Source organism: Hippopotamus amphibius, chromosome 2 (assembly GCF_030028045.1).
Source record: "Hippopotamus amphibius kiboko isolate mHipAmp2 chromosome 2, mHipAmp2.hap2, whole genome shotgun sequence".
Lineage (NCBI taxonomy): Eukaryota > Metazoa > Chordata > Mammalia > Artiodactyla > Hippopotamidae > Hippopotamus > Hippopotamus amphibius.
In genome coordinates this window covers 11,991,051-12,015,120 of record NC_080187.1, presented here as the reverse complement: position 1 = coordinate 12,015,120, position 24,070 = coordinate 11,991,051, and the positions used below count along the sequence as shown (strand labels likewise).

The 24,070-nt window shown below is 61.0% G+C and overlaps 1 protein-coding gene across 1 annotated transcript; it reads left to right on the top strand.

Moving 5' to 3' along the window:
* Nucleotides 1-2,113: 2,113 nt before the first annotated feature.
* Nucleotides 2,114-23,043, top strand: CRB2 (crumbs cell polarity complex component 2). Its single transcript, XM_057724799.1, has 13 exons — nt 2,114-2,219; nt 8,549-8,872; nt 11,216-11,411; nt 11,571-11,710; nt 12,157-12,342; nt 12,535-12,648; nt 15,453-16,325; nt 16,415-16,923; nt 17,491-17,656; nt 18,428-19,211; nt 20,057-20,173; nt 20,792-20,909; nt 22,819-23,043. Exons 1-13 carry the CDS (start codon nt 2,114-2,116, stop codon nt 23,041-23,043), a joined length of 3,858 nt encoding a protein of 1,285 aa, XP_057580782.1.
* The last annotated feature ends 1,027 nt before the right edge of the window (nt 23,044-24,070 follow it).

Here is a 24,070-nt window from a genome sequence, read left to right as displayed (position 1 = left end):
ATCCCTCCCTCAGTGTCCTCCTCTCCTGCCACGGTCCCCACCCCAGACCTCGCAGGACACTCCCAGTTCTGGCCACAGGGTGGCGCGTGGCGGCTGCAGGACCCGGGCGAAGGTGGGGGGGGGGGCGGGGCGGGCTTGGAATAGGAGCTCAGACAGGCGCCCTACCGACCCCGGAGCTCACCGTAAAAACGTGGGTGTTTGTGTCTCCAGAGACCCAGGGGTCTGTGGGAGCCTCGTGGTTCTCCTGTTCTCCGCCTGGGGCTGCCTGGATCTCTGAGAAGCAGAATAAAGAGAACTTGCGCTGCTGCTGCAGCTCACGGTCACCCCCACGTTGCGGATGACGAAACTGAGGCCCAGGAGAGACATTCACGTGCTGAGGTCGCTCCCTAGTCAGTGGCAGAGCTGGGCTCAAACCTGGGTCTGTTCAGCTGACTAGCCTGTGCTTCCTCAGCAGAGTGGAGAGACGCTCCCGCTTGGAGGGGGAGGGGCTCCTGGTGTATGTGAGAGGCAGGGAATTAAAGGTGATTTGGGAGTGGGGGGGGCTCCGGAAACCAAGGAGCAACTCCCACCCCAGAGGGACCAAGACTGGAGGGTGGAGATGCGGCAGGGATGTGGACAAGGGTCCTCCCAGGCCTACGGTTTCCTCTCTGAGCACTTCCCCAGCGCCGGGGAACCAACAGAGCCACCGCTGCCCATATCTCGCGGGACGCCCACTGTTCCCTTCCCGGAACTTCCGCGGACCATTGCCTGTCCCTCAAGCACAGCCGGGAGCTCCATTACTTTACTGAGTCTGTCTCTCCAGACTGTGCCCTAGGGACACATCTAGGGCCCAGCACAGGGCCTGGGTGGCCTGAGTCCACGGTCACTGAATTGCACTAAACAGGGATGAGTTGGCAGGGGCCAGTTGCTCATTTCAGGAAGTCCTTTCAGCAAGGGGATTCTCCTTTCACTGGAGCTGAGGGCAGTGGAAGAATGGGCTGTTTTTTGATGTTGTAGTGCCTTTGAGATGACCTAGATTCCTGGGTCCAGGTCCCCACAAGAACTCCTCCCCTCCACCCAAATAATATTCCCCCCTCCAGCCCGGAGCAAGCAAGCATCAAGTGCAGCAGGAGACTGTAAGGGCAGACAACAAGAAGAACTTCCCAGCACTAGAGAGGGAAAGCCTGCTGCTTAGTTAGAGCTGCCATTCAGTAGAATGGGCTGCCTTGCACTGTAGTGAGGTTTCTGGAGCTGTAAACAGCAAAGGCAGAAGATCTAGGCCAAAGGGGAGAAACAGAAAAGACTCCGTTTGGCTGGTGAGGTGGTGGTGAGGGTGGGGGGAGCCAGGGGCCTCGTCCTGAGGGCTGAGGTGAGAGGGGCTGTGTGTGGCAGTGTGGGGACCTTGGGAATGAAGGGGGGGGACCGAGGGACACTGAGGAGGAAGAGCCGCCCGGAGCTGGTGCTGGGTTGAATGGGGGGAGGGGGGCGCCAGTTGCAGGAGGGGCTGCAGGGGTGGGATGCCTTCTCAGGTGGGCAGCACTGGGCGGGAGCAGGCTGGGAAGAACAAGCTGAACGTGGGGGGTGGGGGGTGGGAGGGGGGTGGTGGGGGGTGGTTTCCAGCAGAGAGGAGGTCCTGGAGGGGAGCTCAGGCCGGGCTGGGGAGGGAGGCCCAGGCTAAGAGAAGATGGCGGGGGCGGGGGGGGGGGGCAGGGTGGGATCACTGAGGACTTGGGAGTAGCTGGGGCATCCTCTGGTGAGAAGAACAGCCCCCAGAACAGAAATGTCTCTGAGGAGGCTGAGGCAGCAGGACCTGCGAGGTGGGAGGAAAAGGAGGGGGGGCCCTCAGGAGGGAGAGAAGGGTGGGCCCCAAGACCAGGCCAGACCCAGGGGGGCCCCCCGAGGCCCCATCTGGAGTCCGGAGCCCTGGGGCTCGGGGAGAGGGGTGGGTCCGAGCCCTCCTCTAGACCCTGCTCAAGGTGGAGCTGCCTGGGAGGGCGGGGGTGGGGGGGGGAGGGGGAGGGGCGGGCGGGAGGGGCCGGGCCTCTGTCCACGGCCTTAGTGCTGGTTGGAGGGAGAGGGGGGTGTGGAGCCCGCCAGGCCGCCCGTTCCCACAGCCGCCGCGCAGAGCGCTGCCATGTCGCTGGCCCGGCCTGGGACCCGGGACCCCAGGCCCCTGGCGCCGCTGCTGCTGCTGCTGCCGCTGCTGCCGCCCTGGGGGTCTGCCCGTGCCCTCCCGGCCGGTGAGTTGGGGCTGGAGGCTCGGGGGGCCTGGGGCTGGATCTGTGCCTAAAGCAGGCTGTGAGGCTGTCCTGGCGGGTGCCGAGCCTGACCGTGGGGTGCAGCGGGGTGCGCGGCTGTGGGCCACCGGAGCTCCAATGGTCGAGGGGAACTTTGTGGGGGGATCGCGGCCGGCTGGGGTCCGGGTAACGGGTGGGCCGTGTGTCTCGGGAGGTGTTGTATCCTGTAAGGGAGGGGCGCTGGGCTGGGGTATTCTGGCTTGTGAGGCCCGAGTCTGGGGGGCGGGCGTCTGATGTGAGTTGTGTGCAGGGCGTGGGTTGTGGGTGCATCTAAGTTGTGAGGTGGGACAGCTGTCCTGCACAAGCCAGGAGTTGGGTCTGAGGCTCTGTGGGTGTGATGGGCTGTATCCCAGTGCAACTTGTGGGGTGTACGTTATCGAGTGGGTTGAACTGTGTCTTTGCTCTTGACGTGAGGACATGGGGTGGGGGCAGCAGATCCCTGCGTGGTGGACTGGGGTGGAGACGAGGGAAGGAGACCCAGGGCTTCAGCCTGCATCCCCTCCATTTGGTGAGAGCCCTGCTTGCCCTGGAGGGGGTGGAGTGCTGGCGTGCTCTGGGGTCCCTGGGGGGGGGGGCTGGGCACTTGGGAACACGTGTGTCCATTGTTGCCGCCCCCCCACCCCAGCATTCCCAGGTCAAGCTGAAGGGGCTTCATGAAGCCAGACCCTGTTCACCAAGAGGTTTTTGCTTTTGTTCAAGTGGATTCACGTGTGTGTGCGCGGGCCTGGAATTCTTCCTGGGGGGTCTGAGGACGCTTTGTCTTGGTCACTATAGCTACCCGGCCAAGCCTGGGAAGTCTTGCGCAGGAGGGTGGCCTGGGCTCCACGGCGGCTGGGGGAGCCCCCACCTCCTCAGAGTCCCAGGGTGTGGGGCCAACCCCCCCAGGCCCCTCCCTGGGGCCTTCCTCCCCTTCGTCTCCTCTCCTGTCTGCAGGGTCCTTGGGGAGGATGAGGCCCCTGTTTTGCAGGGGAGAAAACTGAGGCTCAGGGAGGGATGGGAGCTTTCCAGCGGAGCCCCGAGGCACACTGGAGAGGCGCTGGGGACCTGCTCTCCGCACGAGGGGCATGCGATCCTGGTCTGTCCCCTACCCTACAGTGCACACACACACGCCCCCGCCACACACCAGCACAGTGGTTGGCACACACAAGGGCAAACACCACCACATGAACAGGTGTCCACAGGCACATGCAGACCCACCACATGTGCATCTGAGCACACACGCCCAACGGTACGTGACGCATGCCTGCACACACGTGTGCGTTCACACCCAAATGTAGCTTCATGTGAACCTTGTGGCAGAGTGGACACTACGTAGATGGGTGCTATAGACGGGAATGCTGATATACACACTCGCCCCCACACAGCCCTGCTGCAATTCCCAGGAGACGGGGCGCGGGTGATGTCACTTGAAAAGTAATTTCCATTCCAGAGGGGATGGGGGTTCTGGATGCCCTGGGCCCCTGGCTCTGCTGCCCACCCCTGCCAGGCCCTGAGCAGGGCCCCTCCGTCCTGGGCCCACTGGTTGCTAGGAGAGCGCCAAGCATCTTGGAGCACAATGGGGCACGTCGCTCTCACATCCCTCCCTGATGCCTGCACACCCAGGGGGCCTGGCTGACAAAGGGGCAGCGAGTCCAGCCCCCAAGTGTGGCCCCTCCTCCAGCCAGAGCTGGGTGGGGGCCTGCAGGACAGAGAGGGGGGCAGGGAGCCACACGCTAGTGCCCTAATGTCAGGATTTGTTGGATAGTCAGTATTTGCTCCAAGTAAATATCTGTTGACAAATGAATAAATAATACCATCAGCCTTTACATGGCAGGCGCCGTGCTACTGGACTAACATGATCGAATTTAATTCTCACAACTGCCCTGTGAGGTCAACTCTGATACCCTCAGCTTACAGAGGAGGAAAACAAGGCCCAGAGACGGTCAGTAACTTGCCAGAGTCACAGAGCTTGTGTGTGTCAGGGCCAGGATTTCACAGCCGCCTATGGGACTAGTCTATGTAAAGTCATATCTCCTCTCTGTGCTTCTGTCTAAAGGGGGCACACCAGCTCACTCTGAGGGCTGCTACAGGGATTCAGTAAGAAAACGCAGGGGTTCTCCAACTTAGGTTTGGCATGGAATCCCCTGTTTCAAACGAAATTTTAGACAGAACCCAGAGGCCACTAATAGTTAAAGGTGGCCTGTTGGGGTGGCAGGCCTGGAACCCCATCTGCCCAGTCTCACCCCCATTCCAGAAAGTGTCTCCGTGGCCCCAGCCCTCTGAGACCATGGTTTGGAAACACTGGGATTTGCCAGTGCCGGGCAAGTGGTAGGCAGCGGAGCCATGACAGCTGCTGTTGGGATTATCAGAATTACACCTTTTAACCTCAGGTGATAAACATTTTTGTAAAAGACTATTTCATACTCTCCTGCCTTGTTAGAGTTATTTAGCCCCTTTCTGATGGTTCTGCCTCAGTTGCACTGCACTGTTTATTATTCAGTCCTACCCTTGGGGCCTCATGCTATTAGGTGGACAGTTTTTTCCCCTATGCCAGAAGCACATCTTATGGGATCCTGGGTGACTTCTCAGATATATTCTCTTTTTTCCTTTGTCAAAATGAGAAGCTTCACAAAGCCCACCCTCAGCAAATGCTTCTCGTTAGTTGTTGGCAGTTCTTGCCAGGTCCGTTCCAAGTGGGCATAAAGTAGGAGCTACTGGGCACCGAGTGAGGCCTGAAGCACCGTGGCACTGTAAGCAGCTGGGTTCTGGTTAGACAGGGAAGACTGCCTGCTCTGCGCAGGCTGATACTGGAATCTTCACTCTCAAGGCAAGACTTCCGTGACTCTCTCCGTGCCTGGGGGAGGCTGGGCCAGAATGCTCTAAAATGACAATACGTGGGTGGCAATTTCCAGTTTGCAAAGTGGGAATTTCACCTGCATCGGGAGATGTGGACTTCTCAGAAGTCTGGAAATGATCTGCTTCTTAGTTTTTTGAGGGATGACCCTGGTCATGTTTATCAACCCGAGTTAGAAAAACAGAAGTTTTCTTAACAGCACCCACCTTTTCCAGTTTGAATCAAACACAATCATGTAATAATAGATGTGAGATGTGTAGCACAGCTACACATGCACTCGTGAAATGGTTCTTGTGATTATAATCTTGTCCTTTCCATGAAGAAAATTCCCTTCCTGGAGGTGGGCTCTGGGCCTTCCCAGGGCAGGGCAGCAGGTCCAAGGGGAGGGGCGGGTGTCCGTTAATCCCTCCCCTGCCAGGTCGTCCCAGGCAGCCTGAGAGGTCAGGAGGGATTTGTAAAGATAAGCACAGGCCCCTCATCACCCCGGCAACAGGCCACGCCCCTCCAGCCAGGCCGGGCAGGCCCCTCCTCTGTCCCGCCATCCTCACCTCTCCTCCCCTCAGCCCTGGGCTAGCCTGGCCTCCTGGGCTCGCTCCTGGGAGGCAGAGAGCCCAAGGTCAGTGCTTGTTCCCAGGCCTCAATATTCAAAGGAGTCCCCAGGGAGGATGTTGTAATGCAGATTCTTGGGCCCCAGGCCCAACAGTTCTGCATCTCTGGGTCTGGAGCGGGGCCCAAGAATCTGTATTCTTAATACAGGCCCTGGGGTGATTCTGGAACCCCCAGAGCAGAGGCTCTGGAGCAGTGAGACCTGGGTTTGGATTCCAGCCCCTCCTGGGGAACTGGGAAGTCACGTATCTCTGAGCCTCACTTTCCTCAACTGTAAAAAAAGGAATGATAGCACTTCGTACCCCCTAAGGTAACTGTGAAGACTGAGATTACACACGAGAGATGGCTGTCCCTCACACGCAGGCTTCTGGCACTACTGCAGGCCTCCTGGGGCAGACAGCTCCCTCCTCCCTGCCTGCAGGAACTCTTTCCTCCGGTGGGGCTGGACTCTGGCTCCCGGCGCTCCGTCATATAGGGTTGTGGCCCATGGCGATGAAGCACCGTCCCCTGCCCCCCAGCGCTGCCCCCGCAGCCTACTCTGACATGGAGAGCTCTGAACTGGGGGCAAAGCTCCAGACTAGGGTGGGGTCCCTTGGGTCACACAGATGAGGGGTGGCGCTTGTCGGGATTAAACGAAGGGCCTGTTGGCACAGGACCCAACAGCCAGGGCCCTTCACAGTGGGAGCCGTGACTACTGTGCTCCTCGCCCTAAGTGTGCTGGGTCCAGGGACCCGAATCATGATAGCCAGGGCCCTCACTGAACGCTCGCTGGTGCCAGGGGTTCACTCACGTCCCCTCAGTGGCTCCTCACGACACTCACAGGGCAGGTCGTGTTCACACCCAGATCCCAGCCGGGTCGGACGCCCAAACCTGCGTCCTTTCCTGAAGGAGCCCGATCCACTCACCCCCATCAGAGCATCTTCCCCACCCCCCCCCCCCAATCAGAGCATCTTCCTCCCCCATCAGACCAGTTAGCCCTGCGGGACCAGGCTCTATACTGATCAGTCCCCATGGCTCAGGATGGGAAAAAAGAAAGACAAGTTGCCCATAAGCCCCTCAGAGAGGCCCAGATGCCCCCTGCCCTCACCCATGTGGCCAGGCTTGGGGGAGGGGAACTGTGGGCAGAGACAGTCTGTGGACCCGGGGGCCCTAGAAGGTCGTCTGGGCCTGACAGTGCTCCCCACCTGCTGTCCCCCTGCCACGTGCCCGGCCCTGGGTGTGTGCTTGCCCCCACGCCCTCTTGGTGAGACTCTCAGTGACCCCATGTTGAGATGTACCAGGTGCTTTGGGCCCCAGGCCCAAGAGTCCTGCATCCCTGGGTCTGGAGTGAGGCCCAGGAATCTGTATTCTTAATACAGGCCCTGGGGGGTGGATTCTGGAACCCGCAGAGTGGAGGCTCTGGAGCAGTGAGACCTGGGTTTGGATGCCAGCCCCTCCTGGGGAACTGGGAAGTCGCGTATCTCTGAGCCTGTGGGGCGGGGCCGGCAGCCAGGTTCCCTTCCTGGGTCCGTCGGTCAGCACCTGTGTCTCCCTGTCCCCCAGGCTGCTCGGCCCTGGCTGGCAAGGGTGCGGGGTTAGCCAGTGGACAGCCCTGCCTCGTGGAATGTGGATGACGCCTGAGAGGCTGTCGAGCCTTATCTGGGGGTCTTCGCTGGGTGGGGGAGGGGAGGCACAGGGCTTGATGCTGTTCCGGGGCCTGGTTAGTGTCTGGATGACAAGCTGGGTGGGGGAGGGGCACCTCTTGGAGCCCCAGGTTGGGGGGGTGCCTCCTTCTTATGGGTGGCTCCCCTTCCCCCATCACTTACTGAGCTCCTACCACAAGTGGGCACTTGACTGCTGTCCCTGAGGCTTTCCATCCTTCCACATTCTATGAGGCACGTACTATTATCATCCCTCATCAGATTGGGAAACGGAGGCTCAGTAGGAGAAATGACTTGCCCGAGGTCTCATAGCCTGTTGGCCGAGCTGGGATTTGAACCCAGGGCTGTTTGACTTCAAAGCTTCAAAGTTCTTACACCAGCAGGACACTGACAGGCTCTCAGGAAGGGAGGGAGCTGGTAGTTCAGTCAGCACGTCTCCGTATCAGCCCTGAACCCTGTGACCTCGGCCAGTCTGGCTGCTCGCTCAGTTGCTGATGGCAGATACAGTGAGGGCCAGGGATCCCCTGAGAAGTTCCCAGGCCAGCGGGGCCAGGAGGGGAGGAGGGGTGGAGGGGGCAGAGGGGCCTTTGAAGTCCTCCATCTCTAGTTTCACGCAGGGATGGAGTTACCAGACCCCGAGCAGGAGCGGTGGAGTGGGCAGTGGGAGGAGACCCCCTCCTGGGAGGGAACAGGCTGGGGACCCCCTCCCCAGGTGGGGCTAGAGCCCAGGGACAGACCCTGAGGGCTGAGCCAGCGCTAACTTGCTGTGTGACCTCAGGCAAGAGTCCTCACTTGCACTTTTGAGCCTGGATGCTCTCCTGTAAAATGGGCCTAACAGGGCCTGCCTCCAAGGGGCGCTGCGGGGATGCGGGGAAGGCTGACACAGCGGAGCGCGAAGCTCACAGGGTCCGTGGGCGTCTGCTCACTAACCCTGCCGGGAGAGCCAGGCATCCAGGCTCTCCATTCCCTGCTATGGAGGCCCTCCCGAAACCACTGCCAGTTCTGGGTGCAGGTGTGTGGGGCCTGTTGGGACCTGGTCTGTAGACCCCCCTGGTGCTCCCTCCATCCTCCTGAGTACTGACGGACCCCTGCTGCTCTCTGACTCCAGGATCTGGGGATGGGCCTGCGTGCGGAGAGGGCAGTGTCCTGGTAGCCCCTGCCCACCCTGCCCAGCCAGTTTCCTCTCTCTACAGGAACGGTGCCTTCGGAGACCCCAGGTGCCTGTGCCTCAGACCCATGCGCTTCAGGGACAGAGTGCCAGGCTACAGAGGATGGTGGCTACACCTGTGGGCCCCTGGAGCCCTGGGGCTGTGCCAGCCAGCCATGCCACCACGGCGCTCTGTGTGTGCCCCAGGGTCCAGATACCAATGACTTCCGCTGCTACTGCGTGCCCGGATTCCAGGGCCCACACTGTGAGCTGGACATCGATGAGTGTGCGTCCCGGCCCTGCCACCATGGGGCCACTTGCCGCAACCTGGCCGACCGCTACGAGTGCCACTGCCCCCTTGGCTATGCAGGTAACGGCCCCAGCTGTCCCCAGAGGCGTGTGTGATGTTGACCCCATCAGCGACTCAGAGTTGTCAAATCACGAGCTCAGCTTTGACCGCAGCATAGAGTCACCCCCAGGCATCCCCGCAGCTCTAGGATGTACCCACTCTTGGTCTTGCTGTGGAACGGATGCTTCTTGGGCTAACCTGGCAGTTCTGGATGAGAGTGTGAGTGAGTGAGATCTTGCACGGTGCCTGACACACATCAGACACAGGACGCATGTTATATGAGCCCCCTGTAGGGTTCAGGTGGTGCCAGGGGTGGAGACACCCCTCAGGCATCTCTGGGACTAGAGTGCAAATGTGCCTGGTTTGGCTTTAATGAGGACACGTCTAGACAGTATTTCTAGCATCGACTTACTCCAGCAAAGACATCATTGGGTGGCTCGCTGGATGGTTCTAGAGCCTGCATACCCCTGGTATGGTTCAGGGTGTAATGTGGACCCCCCCTCCCCTGTGGGCGGGAGCCCCCACAGCTTCATAGAGACACTGGTGGTCTTGCACAAACTGTAATGTAGATATACCCCCAGGGATCTCTGCTGTCTTAAGGGGGACAGTTCCCTCCTCCAGAGTATGGCCTTGTCCCAGTCCCATCCATGCTCCAGGTGAGAGCATCCTGGAGCAACTGCCTGGAAGTTGGGAAGGAGGGCGCAGCTGGGGACAGGTCTGGAAGCGAGGCTAGGTCTAGGGCAGCTGGGAGCCTGCAGTGTGGACCCTCCGGGTTCTATTCAACCCTGAATCCAGACGACTCTCTCTGAGGGCAGAGGGCAGTGTGAGGTCACCTCAGAGCAAGGGGTACAGACTTGGGGGCTGGGTTCCAGGAGAGGGGATGTATAGTGGAGAGACGGATCTCGGCACACAGACGAAAATGAACTCTGGAAACGGGTTTTGTGTACCTTTCTCATTATTTGAGAGCCCAGGTGTCTGGACAGATTAGTTGTGGGTGTGTGAGTAGGTCATGTAAAAGGCCTCAGTGTCTGCCAGTATCCACGGGTGTCTGGGCTCCCTGAAAGCATTTGTGGGAAACGTCTGTGTGTGGGTGCCAGCAGGTGCGTGCCTGCCGGATGCATGGTGCTGGGACGCTTTGGGTAACGCTTTCTGGGTGAGTTGTAGATGTGAGTGGGGGCAGTGTCTGCTGTGATTCATTTCCTCCTCCTTCTGTTCTGAGCCAGGCGGGGGAGGCTGGGATTCCAGGCGGCCTGGGCCTGGCTCCCCCTGGCACAGAGGGTGGGAGTGGGGCTGGGTCACAGGAAGGAGGGGCTCTGTTTTGTGCTCACTGAGCCGGGAAGGGGGGAAGTTTCCAGCTGGAGCCAGCTGGGTTCCCGGCCCCCCATGACCAATCCCACTTAGGGGGCAGAGGCAGGGCCACTGGAATGTACAATGACAAGTGGGCTCCACGATGAACTCCGGCAGTGCATTTCCAAACTCTGAGATCCTCCATCTCCCTTCATCTCCACAGCACCTCCCCCGAGAGCCTCCCAATGGTCTTGGTTTTGTCCAGGACTGAGATGGTTTCCAGGACACAGGACTTTCAGTTTTAACAGCAAGACAGTGCAGGGAAAACCTGAAGGGAGTTGGTTACCTTGGTCCAGCCTCTCCCTCTGGGGTATGTCCCTCCTCGCCGGGGTCCCTCCTTACACCCTCCGCAAAAAGCCAGCGGAGTGAGCCTTCTAAAATGCAGAGAGGACCGTGTAAGTCAGCTGCTTAAAACTTTTAGGAAAAGTTCTGATTGTGTTACCACGGCCTGACACCCCCCACTCCTGCCCCACCTCCTCCACTCTCCCCTTTGCTCCCGACCCTACATGTGCCCCTGCCCTAGGGCACAGTGCCCCTGCCCCAAGCAGTCTTCACCAGTAGTCTCTCTGGAGAGACCAACGGCTGGAATCCAACTGCTCACACAGCCCCCTATCCTGGTCTAGCGAATGCCCCCTCATCCTTCAAAAGTCTCTTCTTCCAAGAAGCCTCCCCTGACTCTCAATTCCCCTGGCTCTTGCTTGCACAGGATCTAGCACGTTCCCACTGTTGAGGTTAGCAAAATTAAAAATCAGCCCTCATTTACGTAACATTGACCTAATCCCCGTCTCCTGGGCTAGACTGCTGTGAGCTCAAGGGGGCAGGGATGTCTGTGTTGTTTCAACCCCACTGCCGTTGCTGGCGCAAGAAACACCTGCTCTGGATGAAAGGATTCTCCCTTTGGATCCTGATGGTCCGCCGCCGGTCACTGTCTGGAGCGGGCCTCGGGTCAGCCTGGCTCGGTCTCTCTCGCTCTCCCTCTGGGCACCCAACTCTCTGTCTGTCTTGGGCCCTGTCCAGGCGTGACCTGCGAGGCTGAGGTGGACGAGTGCGCCTCGGCGCCCTGCCTGCACGGGGGCTCGTGCCTGGACGGCGTGGGCTCCTACCGCTGCGTGTGCGCGCCGGGCTACGGGGGCGCCAGCTGCCAGCTGGACCTGGACGAGTGCCAGAGCCAGCCGTGCGCGCACGGGGGCGTGTGCCACGACCTGGTCAACGGGTGAGCGAGCGGCCGGGTGCCCTCGGGCGGGGAGGCCGCGCGGCAGGCCTGCGCGGGGCGGGGGAGGGGGCGGGCGCCGTGGAGGCTGAGGGGCCGGGGCGGGCGGGGGGGTGGGGGTGCCGGGCGCGCGCTCAGCTCCGGCCGCGCGACCCCCTCCAGGTTCCGGTGCGACTGCGCGGGCACGGGCTACGAGGGCGCGCGCTGCGAGCAGGAGGTTCTGGAGTGCGCGTCGGCGCCCTGCGCGCACAACGCGTCCTGCCTCGAGGGCCTCGGGAGCTTCCGCTGCCTCTGCTGGCCAGGTGTGTGCGCGCGTGCGCGCCCGCGCTCCCGGGGGGCGGGGACGCGGGCGGAGGAGGACACCGGCCCTGGGACGACGGGCTGAGCTGAGTGTGTGCGTACCCCGGCAACTTCTCTGAGCCTCAGCTTCCTGATCTGCGAAACACAGCTAATCACAGCGCCTGCTCCTGGGCTGCTGTGAGGAGAGAAAAGGTGCAGCGCCCATGAAGCCTGGGCACAGGGCCCGGCACCTGCGCAGTGCTCAGTAATACTAGTGATGATAGTAACGCGATGCTGATGCTGATGAAGGCTGCCGTGGTCATTCCTACCCTCTCAGTGTGTCCCTCTCTCGGAATATCCGTGACCATATTCTGAACTGTTGTCCCAGCCTGGCCCTGGCAGCAGTGGGGGGGTGCTGCTCGGTGACCCCGTGTGACCCACGTGTGGGTGTGTGTGGGTATCTCCCTAGGCTACAGCGGCGAGCGGTGCGAGGTGGATGAGGACGAATGTGCACTGGGCCCCTGCCAGCACGGGGGCCAGTGCCTGCAGCGCTCTGACCCGACCCTCTATGGAGGCCTCCAGGCCGCCTTCCCAGGTGCCTTCAGCTTCCGCCATGCTGCGGGCTTCCTGTGCCGCTGCCCGCCGGGCTTTGTGGGTGAGCCCCTTTGCCCCCCTTCCAGGGAAGCAGGTCTGTAGCGTCCAGATGTGGGGCGGGGAGGGGGGGGATGCTGGAGTGGGGTTCAAGCACCTCTCTCTGGCCTCAGTCTCCCTAGCTATAAAATGGGCCCTTTCCAGTTGCAGTCTGGCTCTGAGGGAGCTGTGGGAACCACAGCTGGGCTTCTTGCAGGGGACGACTGCAGCGTGGATGTAGACGAGTGTGCCTCACGGCCATGCCTCAGTGGAGGCCTCTGCCAGGACCTGCCCAATGGCTTCCAGTGCCACTGTCCAGATGGCTACACAGGTGCCTGGGGAGGGGTGGGCACTGGGGCAGGGCAAGGTCAGAGTTGGTGGGCCTGGGGCAAGAAGGTTTCTCCTGGCTGATGTGTGCAGGCTGGTTGATGGGGTCAAGGACATTAGGGAGGAGGTGGGTATGGTGGCCCAGGCGACAGGTTAAGAGGACCTGGGCTTTGGAGGTGGGAGTGGAGGGAAACTATTTTGGAGTGAAGGTTGAGAAATATTTGTGAGGGCGCTGTAGGTCCAGTGGGTTATTTCAGGTGTGAGTGGGAGGTGGCAGGGGTGCCGGCTGAGTTTCTGCCCTGGGTGATGCTGGGTAGAGGATGGTGAGTTCAGCCTTGTCCATACTGAGTCTGAGTGTCTGGAGCACCCGCAGGGAGCAGCCTGGGTGGAGGCTGGTGATCTAGGGTCTATGGCCCAGGAGAGGGGCCTGAGACGGGGTCAGGAGTGTCATCCTGGCAGTTGGGGTCACAGGTGGCCAAGGTTGTCCGGGAGAAAGTGTGGAGTGATGGGCAGAGAGAGCCTTAGACACCTGACATCAAAGGGCTGGGCAGAGGCCGGGGGGCCTGCAGGAAGGACAGGGCAGTTCAGCCAGGACAGAGGAGGTAAAATCAGTGGGGTGTGTGTGGGTGGAGGGTGAGGGGCAGTGTCTGGAGAAGGATGAGCTTGACCTTTGGGGAGCTGGGGCCTGTTGGGCAGGAGCTGGGCCTGCAGAAAGCCTCTCCCTGCCTTGGGTACAGTGGATGCACAGACACACAGACACCCTTCCCTGCGGACACTGATGAACCCGAGGAACTCCTCACACACCACAGAGTGTCCCTGCCCCCTCTGGAATGCCTGTGATGCTTCCCCCACACCCTCCCGCATTCTTGCTCCGACAGGCTGCCTCCTCTCCCTGGCACGGTTCCTGGGCACAGGCTCCCCTGCCCAGGAGAAGGAGGCGGTGATCACCACCCTCCCTTCCACCCTCACCCACCCTTCCACCCTCACCCACCCAAAGATGCTGGGGTTCAGCATCCAACTCCTGGCTGGCCAACACCCCCGGGCACCCTGAAAGCCCATCTCCTGCCCCCACGGGCTGAGGTTCCCTGAGTCCTGCCCCAGAAACAGTGGCCTCATGGGTGCCTGGCAATGGGCCCACCGCAGCGTGCCCTGCCTCTGGAGAGCATTCTCTGCGTTGCTTTCCTCTTCACCACAGCTCCCTGAGGTAGGGTTCTAAATCCCCATCTTACAGATGAAGCCATAGAGGCTTTAGAGGGGCGTGTCATCCCCCCAGGTACAACAGTGTCAGCGGGAGCCCAGCTCCTCCCCAAGCTGAGCTCAGCTGATGGGTGACAGGGAGGTCAGACCTCTGAGGTCAGGGACTGGGAGGGGGAACCCCGGCTGTGGACCTGGGATCCTTGCCACTGTCCATCCCCTTCCTCCCTTTGGGTTGTGCTGGGCGTGGGGGAGGCCAGTGCCTGGCATTCCTGAGCCAGCTCTGAAGGAGGCGGCTGGCCAGGCGGGGAGCTCTGCTCCCCAGCCTCGGTGCCGGCCCACCACCCTCAGCCCGTCTGTGGGGAAATGCAATGGGGCTGCGGGCTCTGTGGACCTTCCTGGCGGTGTTATGGCTCCTGACAGGTATGCAGGGCTGGGGCCTCGGGCTGGGGGCTGGCTGTCCCCAGAGGAGGCGCTGGTGATTGTGGGCTGACTGGGGCCACGATTCAAATCCCGGCGGCTTCTCTGGGCTTGGGTTCCCCCTGGCCGGGATACGCGGGCACGGCTGCCCTCAGTGATTTTGTGGAGACTCTGGCTGAGCAGGGGTTGGGCTGTGGCCTCTTGACCCAAGCTGGGGACAGAGCACCTGGCGTGGGAGCTGCTGGAAGGGAGGGTGACCTCACAGCCAGTGCCGGGGCCCTCAGGTGGGGGATGGGGTGAGGGGGCTTAGAGCCAGGGGCTACTCGAGTGCCACGGATGCTAACGTGCACCCCCCCTCCCTCCTCCATTTCATCACTCCATCCACAAAGGCCATGCCAGGTCCTTTGCTGGGCACCAACGACATATCCAGGCCTCTGGAGGAGATCTCAGCTGAGTACACAGATATTTTCAATACAGGGTTCTGGGGAGCTATGCCTGGGAGTGGGCAAGGAGTTGGGAGTGACACAGTAGCTTGGAGTTGGGGGTCAGAGAAAGCCTCCTAGGGGACTGGCCATTTGAATTTGGGCTTTGCTGGATGAGTAGGGGTTTGAAAGGCAGGGTTAGGGAGCATGAGGTATTCCAAGCAGAGGGAGCAGTATGAGCAAACCCGAGAGGCCGGACTTCCCGGCAGATGCTTGGAGGAACAGGCAGCTCAAGGTTTGTAGGGGGCAGGGCTGAGATTTGAACGCCTGGTAGGACCCAGGCCATAAGGAATCTCGAGTGCCTGGGTGAGTGACTGGATCTTAAGTAGCAGAGGAGCCTGGCCAGCTGATGCTTTAGAAAGAGATCTCTGGCTACTTGTAGAGATGGATGATGGAGGGGATTCTGAAGGCTGGAGAACCATACACTAGACTGTGGCCTGGGGAGCTAGTGAGGCAGGGGAGGTGAGGTGGGAGGAAAGGGGACATTGGAGAGTGCTTAGGGGATTGAATTGACTCACCAGATATGCTAAAGGAAGGAGTGTCTTGGATTCCAGCCTCTGGGGCCTTCAGGGGACCTTAAGAAATCCTTTGGGAATTGGGAATGCATTTGGTTGATAGATACTGAGGTCCCTGACCCAAGAGGCAGGTAAGCTCTGGGTCAAGACTGTGGTTCTGCCTTGCGTGCTGAGCCTTGGCCTGGTCTCTCCTGAAGGCCTGACATGTCAGGAAGATGTGGACGAATGCCTGTCGGAGCCCTGCCTCCATGGCGGGACCTGTGAAGACACCGTGGCGGGCTACATCTGTCGGTGCCCAGAGGCCTGGGGTGGACATGACTGTTCCGTGCAGCTCACCGGCTGCCAGGGCCACACTTGCCCGCTGGCTGCCACCTGCATCCCCACCTTTGAGTCAGGGGTCCACAGTTATGCCTGCCGCTGCCCACCTGGTACGCATGGACCTTTTTGTGGCCAGAATACCACCTTCTCCGTGGTGGCTGGGGGCCCTGTGTGGACTTCCGTGCCAGCTGGTGGCTCCCTGGGTCTGGAACTGAGGTTTCGTACCACGATACCTGCTGGTGCCTTGGCTGCTCGCTCTGACACTTGGGGCAGCGTGGAGCTGGCACTGGTGGAGGCCACGCTTCAGGCCACACTCTGGAGCCACAGCAATAATGTGCTTGTCCTGAGGCTGCCGGACCTCCCCCTAAATGACAGCCACTGGCACCGAGTGGGGGTGACACTCCGCCTCGGGGTCCTGGAGTTGCGGCTCTGGCACGAGGGCTGCCCTGCCCTCCTCTGCGTGGCCTCCAGTCCTGTGGCCCCGCCTCCTACGGCTTCCCCGGCCCCAACGCCTGCCGGGTTCTGCTCCATCCAGCTGGGTGGCGCGGCCTTTGCGGGCTGCCTCCAGGATGTGCACGTGGACGGGCACCTCCTGCTGCCTGAGGATCTCAGCGAGAATGTCCTCCTCGGCTGCGGGCGCCAGGAGCAGTGTCAGCCTCTGCCTTGTGCCCACGGAGGGGTCTGCGTGGACCTGTGGACTCACTTCCGCTGTGACTGCCCCCGGCCCTATGTTGGTCCCACATGTGCTGACGGTGAGGAATGAGCTGGGTGGGCCCCAGGGCAGGGGCTGTGCCTGCCCCCAGCCCACAGGCCTCATGCCTGGCACCTTCTCTCCCCGTAGAGGTTCCTGCTGCCACCTTTGGCTTGGGGGGCACCCTGAGCTCTGCTTCATTCCTGCTCGACCAGCTGCCAGGCCCCAACCTCACCGTGTCCTTTCTCCTCCGCACCCGGGAACCTGCTGGCCTTCTGCTCCAACTTGCCAACGATTCAGCAGTTGGCCTGACAGTGTTTCTGAGCGAGGGCCAGATCCAGGCTGAGGTGCTGGGCAGCCCTGCGCTGGTGCTCCCTGGGCGCTGGGATGATGGGCTCCGCCACCTGGTGATGCTCAGCTTCGAGCCTGATCAGCTGCAGGGCTTGGGGCAGCAAGTGCACGTGGGCGGGAGGCTCCTCCCTGCTGATGCCCAGCCTTGGGGTGGGCCCTTCCGAGGCTGCATGCAAGACCTGCGACTCAACAGCCTCCACCTCCCCTTCTTTCCACCGCTGCTGGGGAACTCCAGCTTGTCCGGTGTGCTGGGTAGCGGGCAGTCCTGGAACCTCACCATGGGCTGTGTCTCTGAGGACATGTGCAGTGTGAGTGCTGGGGGATGGGTGGGCCCTTTTTCTAGGATACACCCTGCGTCGCTGGGGGTTAGCATGTCCTTCTACTGGTCAGGTTGGCACCAGGAGGTGGAGAGCCTGCCCAGGGTCCCAGTGCTGGAGAGAGGCAGAGCAGGGTTCACTTTCATCTCCTCTCTGACCAGCTGCTCTGCCCTCTGACAGTCCCCATACCTCCTCTCTCAGTCTTAGTCTGAGACAGACACCCTGACCCAGGCAGAGGGCCGCCCAAGCCTTTCTGCGAGAGTTGCTTGGGGGACAGGGACACTCAGGTTTGTGAACAAAGCATCAGCTCTAGAATTGGAATAGCCTGGGTGTGAACTCTAGCTTCTCTATTTACTGGCTAGGTGACTCAGCAAGTGGTTTCTCCTCTCTGAGCCTCAGTTTCCTCATCTGTAAAATGGGAATACTACTTTTCTATTTATTTGTGAGGAGGTAATGTATCTGCAGTAGGTGCTCAATGAAGAACCACTGCAGGGATGGTTATGGTGGGGCAATGCTAACCCCAGGCCTGAGTCAGTCCCCGCCCTGATTCTCCTGCAGCCTCCGCCCTGTCTCAATGGTGGAACTTGCCTTGTCACCTGGAATGACTTCCACTGCACCTGCCCTGCCAACTTCACCGGGCCCACGTGTGCCCAGCAGCTTTGGTGTCCTGGCCAGCCCTGTCTCCCGCCTGCCACCTGCGAGGAGGTCCCTGATGGCTTTGTCTGTGAGTAACTGCCCTGGGAAGTCCACATGCTGGGTGCAGGACACTCAAGCTGGGTTAGATCCCACCCCTGCCTTCGGGGCTCAGAGACAGTGGACCAGGATGCCAACAGCCCCAGCCCAGTGTGGTTGGGCCACTGCATCCAGAAGGACAGGCCTTCTGCAGGAAGAGAGCACTTGCTAGGTTTTCAAGGGCAAATAAGACTGACCCAGCACAGGGAAGGACATTTCAGGAAGGGGGCAAAGCATGTGCAAAGGCATGAGGTTTTTAAGAACTGAAATACAAATACGGGTATCAGGGTTGCTAGGGTCCTTGAATGCTAGGCCAGGCAGCTTGGGACTTTTTGCCAAGGGCAGTGGGGAGCCATGGGAGGGCCAGCAGGAGAAGACATGATCAGCATTTTTAAAAGATGACTGTGTTATATTAAAATGATTGCAGTGACGAGTGAGCCACAGTGATGACACAAGGCAACTTCACTAAGGAGAGAAGGAGAGAGATTTTCCGAGGGGTTATTATTGCCTGGTCTGTGACTTGGAGGGCAGGGTGGGCACAGTAGGGTAGCTCTCCCCAGCCCAGAGCTGGTTCTCTGGAGGTAGTGCGTTATGAGGCGGGGGGAACAGTTCCTGGGATTAGATGATAGGTGTGTGTGTGCTCTTGCCCCCTGATGGGGGGGGGGGGGGCGCAGCAGACTGTGTCCCTGCATCACTCGGGTGTGCTTGGGCTGGGGTGGGTGCGGACAGACCGTCTCCCGACGCTTTCTTTCTCTCCCTGCAGGTGTGGCTGAGGCCACGTTCCGCGAGGGACCCCCGGCCGAATTCAGTGGGCGCAACGCGTCATCGGGGCGCGCGCTCAGCAGCCTCTCGGTGGCCTTCCGCACGCGAGACCCTGAAGCCGGGCTCTTGCGCGCCGCGGACGCCGCCGCCGCCGTCTGGCTGGCCGTGCGCAATGGCTCGCTGGCGGCCGGCGTGCGCAGCGGCCCGGGCCTGCCGGGCGCGGTGCTGCCAGCGCCCGGGCCGCGCGTGGCCGACGGCGCCTGGCACCGCGTGCGCCTGGCCATGGAGAGCCCCGCGGCCGCCGCGTCGCGCTGGCTACTGTGGCTGGACGGCACGGCGACGCCCGTGGCGCTGCGCGGCCTGGCCAGCGACCTGGACTTCCTGCGCGGCCCGGGCGCCGCGAGGGTCCTGCTGGCCGAGAACTTCACGGGCTGCCTGGGCCGAGTGGCGCTCGGCGGCCTCCCGCTGCCCTTGGCTCGTCCGCGGCCCGACGCGGACCCCGGCTCCAGGGAGACCTTCGCGGCCTGGCCCGGAGCTCCGGCCCCAAGCCTCGGCTGTCGCGGAGCGCCCGTGTGTGTCCCCTCGCCCTGCCTGCACGGCGGCGCCTGCCGCGACCTCTTCGACGACTTCGCCTGCGCCTGCGGCTCGGGCTGGGAGGGTCCGCGCTGCGAGGCCCGCGCCGACCCGTGTCGCTCGGCGCCCTGCGCCCGCGGCGCCTGCCACGCGCGCCCAGACGGCCGCTTTGAGTGCCGCTGCCCGCCTGGCTTCGCGGGCCCGCGCTGCAGGTGCGGTTGGCGGGCCCGGGCATCCTGAGTCTGAGGAGCCGGGTGGTTACGGGGCGGGGGAGGGGGGAGGGGGGAGGGGGGAGGCCCCCGGGGGTGGTGGGTGGGGCAGACTAGTCCGGAAGCGCGCCTGCGGATGCGCTGGTTCCATGGGCCAGCCGCATCCCTTCTCTGAGCCACCGCGCTGTTATCTGTAACTTGGAAACAACAGCCCCCTAGAGTTGCCAGATAAAACACAGGACACCCGGGTAAATTTGAATTTAGGATAAACAACAGTGTCGTTTGGGAGTGGGGGTGGCGGAACCCAGAGCTAGTGTTGGAAGAAAACCTTGACGCTCTCCAGCGGAGCTGCCCACCACCGTCAGTCCTGTGGGACAAGGGCAGAGCGAAATGGTCCAGGTCGGCCACTTCCCTTATTCAGTCTGGCAATGGCTCCCCACTCCTTTTGGAGCCAAGCTTATGGAGGGGTGTCTGGCAGAGGCCTGACCCCGCCTCTCCCCACAAAGAATGCCAGGGCCAGGCTTTATGTCTAGGAGCCTGCTTTCGCCCCAGGAGAGTCCTTACATTTCATTGGCTCCTCAGAAGACTCAGAGCCTTGAAGGGTTCAGCCTGATGTTGTACACTTTGCTGGGGGTGGGGCTGGAGCAGAGCAGAGTGGCAGCCCTGTGTCCCACCCCTTCCACCCCAGACACCACTTCCATGATGGACAGCAGGGTCTCTAGGAGGCGGCCCTGAAACCCTTGGATGACAATGAAGAGGCTCAGGTCACCTGAGTGACCCATAGGCGTGGGGGTGGGCCAGGTCCCAGGTGTCCTGCCTGCAGTCCAGCCTCTGTGCTTTCTCCTCAGGTTGCCTGTCCTGCCAGAGGGGTGCGCCCTGAACGTCACCTGCCTCAGTGGAGGCCCGTGTGAGGATGGGCCCCAGGGTGCCAACTGCAGCTGCCAGGAGGGCTTTGCTGGCCAGAGGTGGGTCTGGGGTCCAGGGGCCTGGGAGGCGGGATGGTGAGTATGGAGAGCTGGGCAGGGCGGGCCTCTGGTTCCCCTCCAAGCAGGGCAGGTGAAGTAGGGTGTGGATCCTTGCTCACCTTCTCAGCCCTCACTCAGCCACACTCCACCTCTGTCACTTGAGTTCTTTCCTTCTGGGGCTTCCAAGACCATCCTCTGTTATGCAGATACCTGCTGGGAAGCAGTTGACTGGTGATGTTTCTTAGAACCCCATGCTCAGCCCACCTGCATCAGGGCCGCCTGGGGAGACTGTAAAGATGCAGGTTCTGGGCCCACTCCAGACGGAGTTCGCATCCCTGGACAGCTGCCTTTACATAGGCTCCCCTGTGGCTCTGATGGAGTGAGAGTCATCCTCAGTCATGAATGCTGGGGTGAAGGGGCGTGGTGGGGGATGGAGGTCACATTCAGCTTCAGGGCCCAGCCAGGCAGGGACACTGCTGGGGACAGTGGATGAATGAGCTTTGATGCCTGTGTGTGTAGAGGGTGGGGAGGGTTTGAGGAGGTAGAGGCGCTGGGGGAACAAGAGGCAGCCTGGGAGGGAGTAGCTTTCTCAGCCCCACCCTTGTCCCTGCCTCCCAGGTGTCAGATCCCCTGCGAAGCCAACCCCTGCTTGAATGGTGGCACCTGCCGGGCAGCTGGTGGGGTATATGAATGTATCTGCAGTGCAAGGTTCTCAGGCCAGTTCTGCGAAGTGGTGGTGAGTGATGCCAGAGGGGGCGGGTGCCCTGTATTGGACTTTAGTGAGATGATGTTTGGTGCTGGTGGGGGGGGGGGGGGGGATGGGGGAGAGGAGTGTATACAGCACCTGTGGAGCTGTTCCTGGACAAACCCTGTCATGGGGTGGGGAGTAGCGGGGAAAGGAGACTCAGGTCCCTTCCACACCCCCAGACAGGAGGTCTTTTCACTCTAGGGAGAGCTTGGGGGCCCCCACAATGCCCCTGGGGACTGCAGTAAAACAGTTGGGATTTACCAAGTCCGATCTGGACCAGGATTCAGGGCCCCCAGGACCTTGGAATTCTGGCATTTACGTTGGTGAATACAAGAGCCTGTAATCGCTAGGGGTTTCTAGAGTAGGAAGATGTGGGGAGTCCAGGATTCTGAGCCAGAGAAGCCTTGGCGGCTGTGAAGGGAGCCCCTGACCCCAGGGAAGCTCAGCTGAGGAGAGGTCAGAATAGGTGGGAATCAGCAGGCAGCTTGAGCTTGAACCTCTCTCTGGCTGCCTCCCCACCAAAGGGCAGAGCAGACTCTGCAGGCCCAGCCGGAAGTGAGCCCAGAGTGGGCGCAGCAGGGGGTCGAAGCCTGGGGAGGATCCTTGATCTCCACAGGCTTTCAGCGGCCAGGGTCATAAACCTAAAATCCCCTCTGCTTTGGGGGAATGTTTCCTTTCAAGTTGAACTTTACAGCCTCTGGCTCCCCCCTCCCCACTCCCCCCCCCTCCCTCCTAGGGAGGAAATGGCTTTACAGCTCCCCCAGAAGTGCCCAGGGCTGGAGGCTGGGGAGAGAGAGCCCATTCAGGGCTGGGATGATTTTTTTCTATGGTCTTGGGCACCTTCTTCAGGGCTGGGGGCTGAGACTTGGGACCCAGGTCCCAGTGGGCTGAGAGGTCTCATGGGGTAGAGGGAGGACTGGTGAACCTGAGACCCTGGGCCCCCCTGGAAATATGTGATTCTGGGGCTTCAGAACTCCAGGCCTGTAGAATCTTTGGTTGGGGTATCCCAGGTGTCTGTGGCGAGACAGAGGGGTGCTTTCCTGGGCCCCCCAAAGCCTGGTCTGAGTCTCCTGGTGGATTCTGAGCTCTCCATCAGCCAGGTCAGCCTGCTCCACCTCATGCCCTGCATGGGCCCCCTTGCTGGAGAGCCTCTCTCGCTACTGCCTGAGATGCCTCCCACTCTGGGGTTAAGCCTGGTCTCTACAGACACTTAAAAAACCAGACAACCCTTTGGGATCGGGAGGGATCAAGTCCCATCACTTCAGACTGGGTGTTTATTGAGAGAGGCAGGGTGACAGGGCTGGGCACTGAGGCCCACCTTGGCCAGTTGAAGGAAGGACCTTCGGCTGGAATTCGAAACTGAAGGATGGTGGTGTGAGTTGGGCATGGCATGGCATTGGGGGCAGATGGAGGGCAGTGCCAGTCCTGGCTCAACACCCACTAGTCATGTGCCTGGGGGAAGCTGGGCAAAGCCTGTTTTCTCCTCTACTACTTATCGAGTGCCTACTGAGCAGGTTCTGCTCTGCATTTTGGGATATACAGTGAACAAAATAAACCAAAGATTCCTGTCCTCACAGAAGAAAGGGGGTGTCCTCGCTCCTGCTTCATCAGATCACTGTAAGGTTGACATGAAATCCCATGCACGTGCGGAGCTCCTACTAGGCATTCAGTAAATGTGTTTTCTTTCCTCCTAGCCAGAACCCCTCTGCTGTACAGGAATCCCCTTGCAGTGGCTGATAGGTGGCTCCCAGGCACTTGCTTGCATACCTCTGGGGCCAGGTCTCTCACTACCTCCCTGGGAAGCCTCTGCCCAGCGATGTTTTTTTTCCTCTCCTCTGAAGGGCCTGGGGGTCTCCTTGCCTCCACAGTCTTAGGCATCTTATTGCATCTCTTGCAGAAGGGCCTACCGCTGCCGCTGCCGTTCCCGCTGCTGGAGGTGGCAGTGCCCGCGGCCTGTGCCTGCCTCCTCCTCCTCCTCTTGGGCCTCCTCTCAGGGATCTTGGCGGCCAGAAAGCGCCGCCAGTCAGAGGGCACCTACAGCCCGAGCCAGCAGGAGGTGGCCGGAGCCCGCCTGGAGATGGACAGTGTCCTCAAGGTGCCACCTGAGGAGAGACTCATCTAGGCACACCTGACTACAGCTCCAGTACCTGTGAGGTCCTCGACGTCTACCTGGAAACCCAAGGAAGCCGCTTCTGGGAACCTGCAGGGAAATGGCTTGCCCCTTCTGGGCCTTGGGGAGCTGCTGTAGGGCGCAGGATACCTGCTGGGGAAGTGTCCTCTTTGCTGGGAGCCCCTGCCCCTGCCCTGTCCTGGACTGAGGGGAAGGGGCACGCTCAGGGAAGTAGAGAGGGGCCAGTGAGGTTGTGGACATTCTCCATCCAACTGCCGGGTCTCACCTTGGCAGGAACATGGCTGTGCGGGGAGGAGCACCTGTGGGCGCACATGATGTGTTCTGGAGTGCATGCGAGTGAGTGAGTAGGTGTGTGTGTGTCTGTACCCGAGACTGTTGATCTGCAGGTACCAGTGTGAGTGTTATGGATGGGGCTCACGTCTTTGCAGTTAGTGCACATGACCGTGTAGCGGGTGCAGGCAACCCCATGGAGGGGCAGCTGGGCAGTGACCACCTTCCCAGCCCCGGGACAGGGGCAGCCCAGGGCCACGAGTTCTCCTGGAGGCCAGGGCTGCCCAAGGACCAAAGCTCCAGCTCTGGCAACTTCTCCCACCCCTGGAGGCTGCCCCCGCCCCAGAGGCAGCTGGAAATCAGTGGGGTGGTGAGCCAGCTATTAACGAGTGAGCTCCTGGCTCCCAAAGCAAATGCTCCCTGAGGCAGATCTGTCTCTGCCCTGTGCCGGAGCCAGGCACGCGCTGCGCCGGGATGCAGACCGTGGGGCAGACCTGCAGGAGCCGTGGGGGTGTCTGGGCCCGTGCAGCCTTCCTCCTGCAGGACTGTCACTTGTAGAATGGGGAAAGCAGCCCCTGCCTACCTCACAGGGCTTGTGAGGATCGGCTCTGCAATTTGTTAAAGTCCGGTCTCCTGTGAGGGGCTGCCCGGGTCATCCCAAGGTGTCGAGAAGGGAGAGAAGAGAGTGGGGAAGGGGCCTCCCCGAGGGGCGGCAGGGAGGCCGGAGGGTGATGAGGACGGAGGAGCA

What these genes read in the sequence shown, in the direction of transcription:
- CRB2 (XM_057724799.1), top strand. Translation starts at nt 2,114, where the DNA reads ATGTCGCTGGCCCGGCCTGGGACCCGGGACCCCAGGCCCCTGGCGCCG. An exon ending in CCGCTGCCTCTGCTGGCCAG is followed by an intron (nt 11,711 to 12,156) that starts GTGTGTGCGCGC and finishes GTATCTCCCTAG; the next exon opens with GCTACAGCGGCGAGCGGTGC. An exon ending in CTGTCCAGATGGCTACACAG is followed by an intron (nt 12,649 to 15,452) that starts GTGCCTGGGGAG and finishes TCTCTCCTGAAG; the next exon opens with GCCTGACATGTCAGGAAGAT.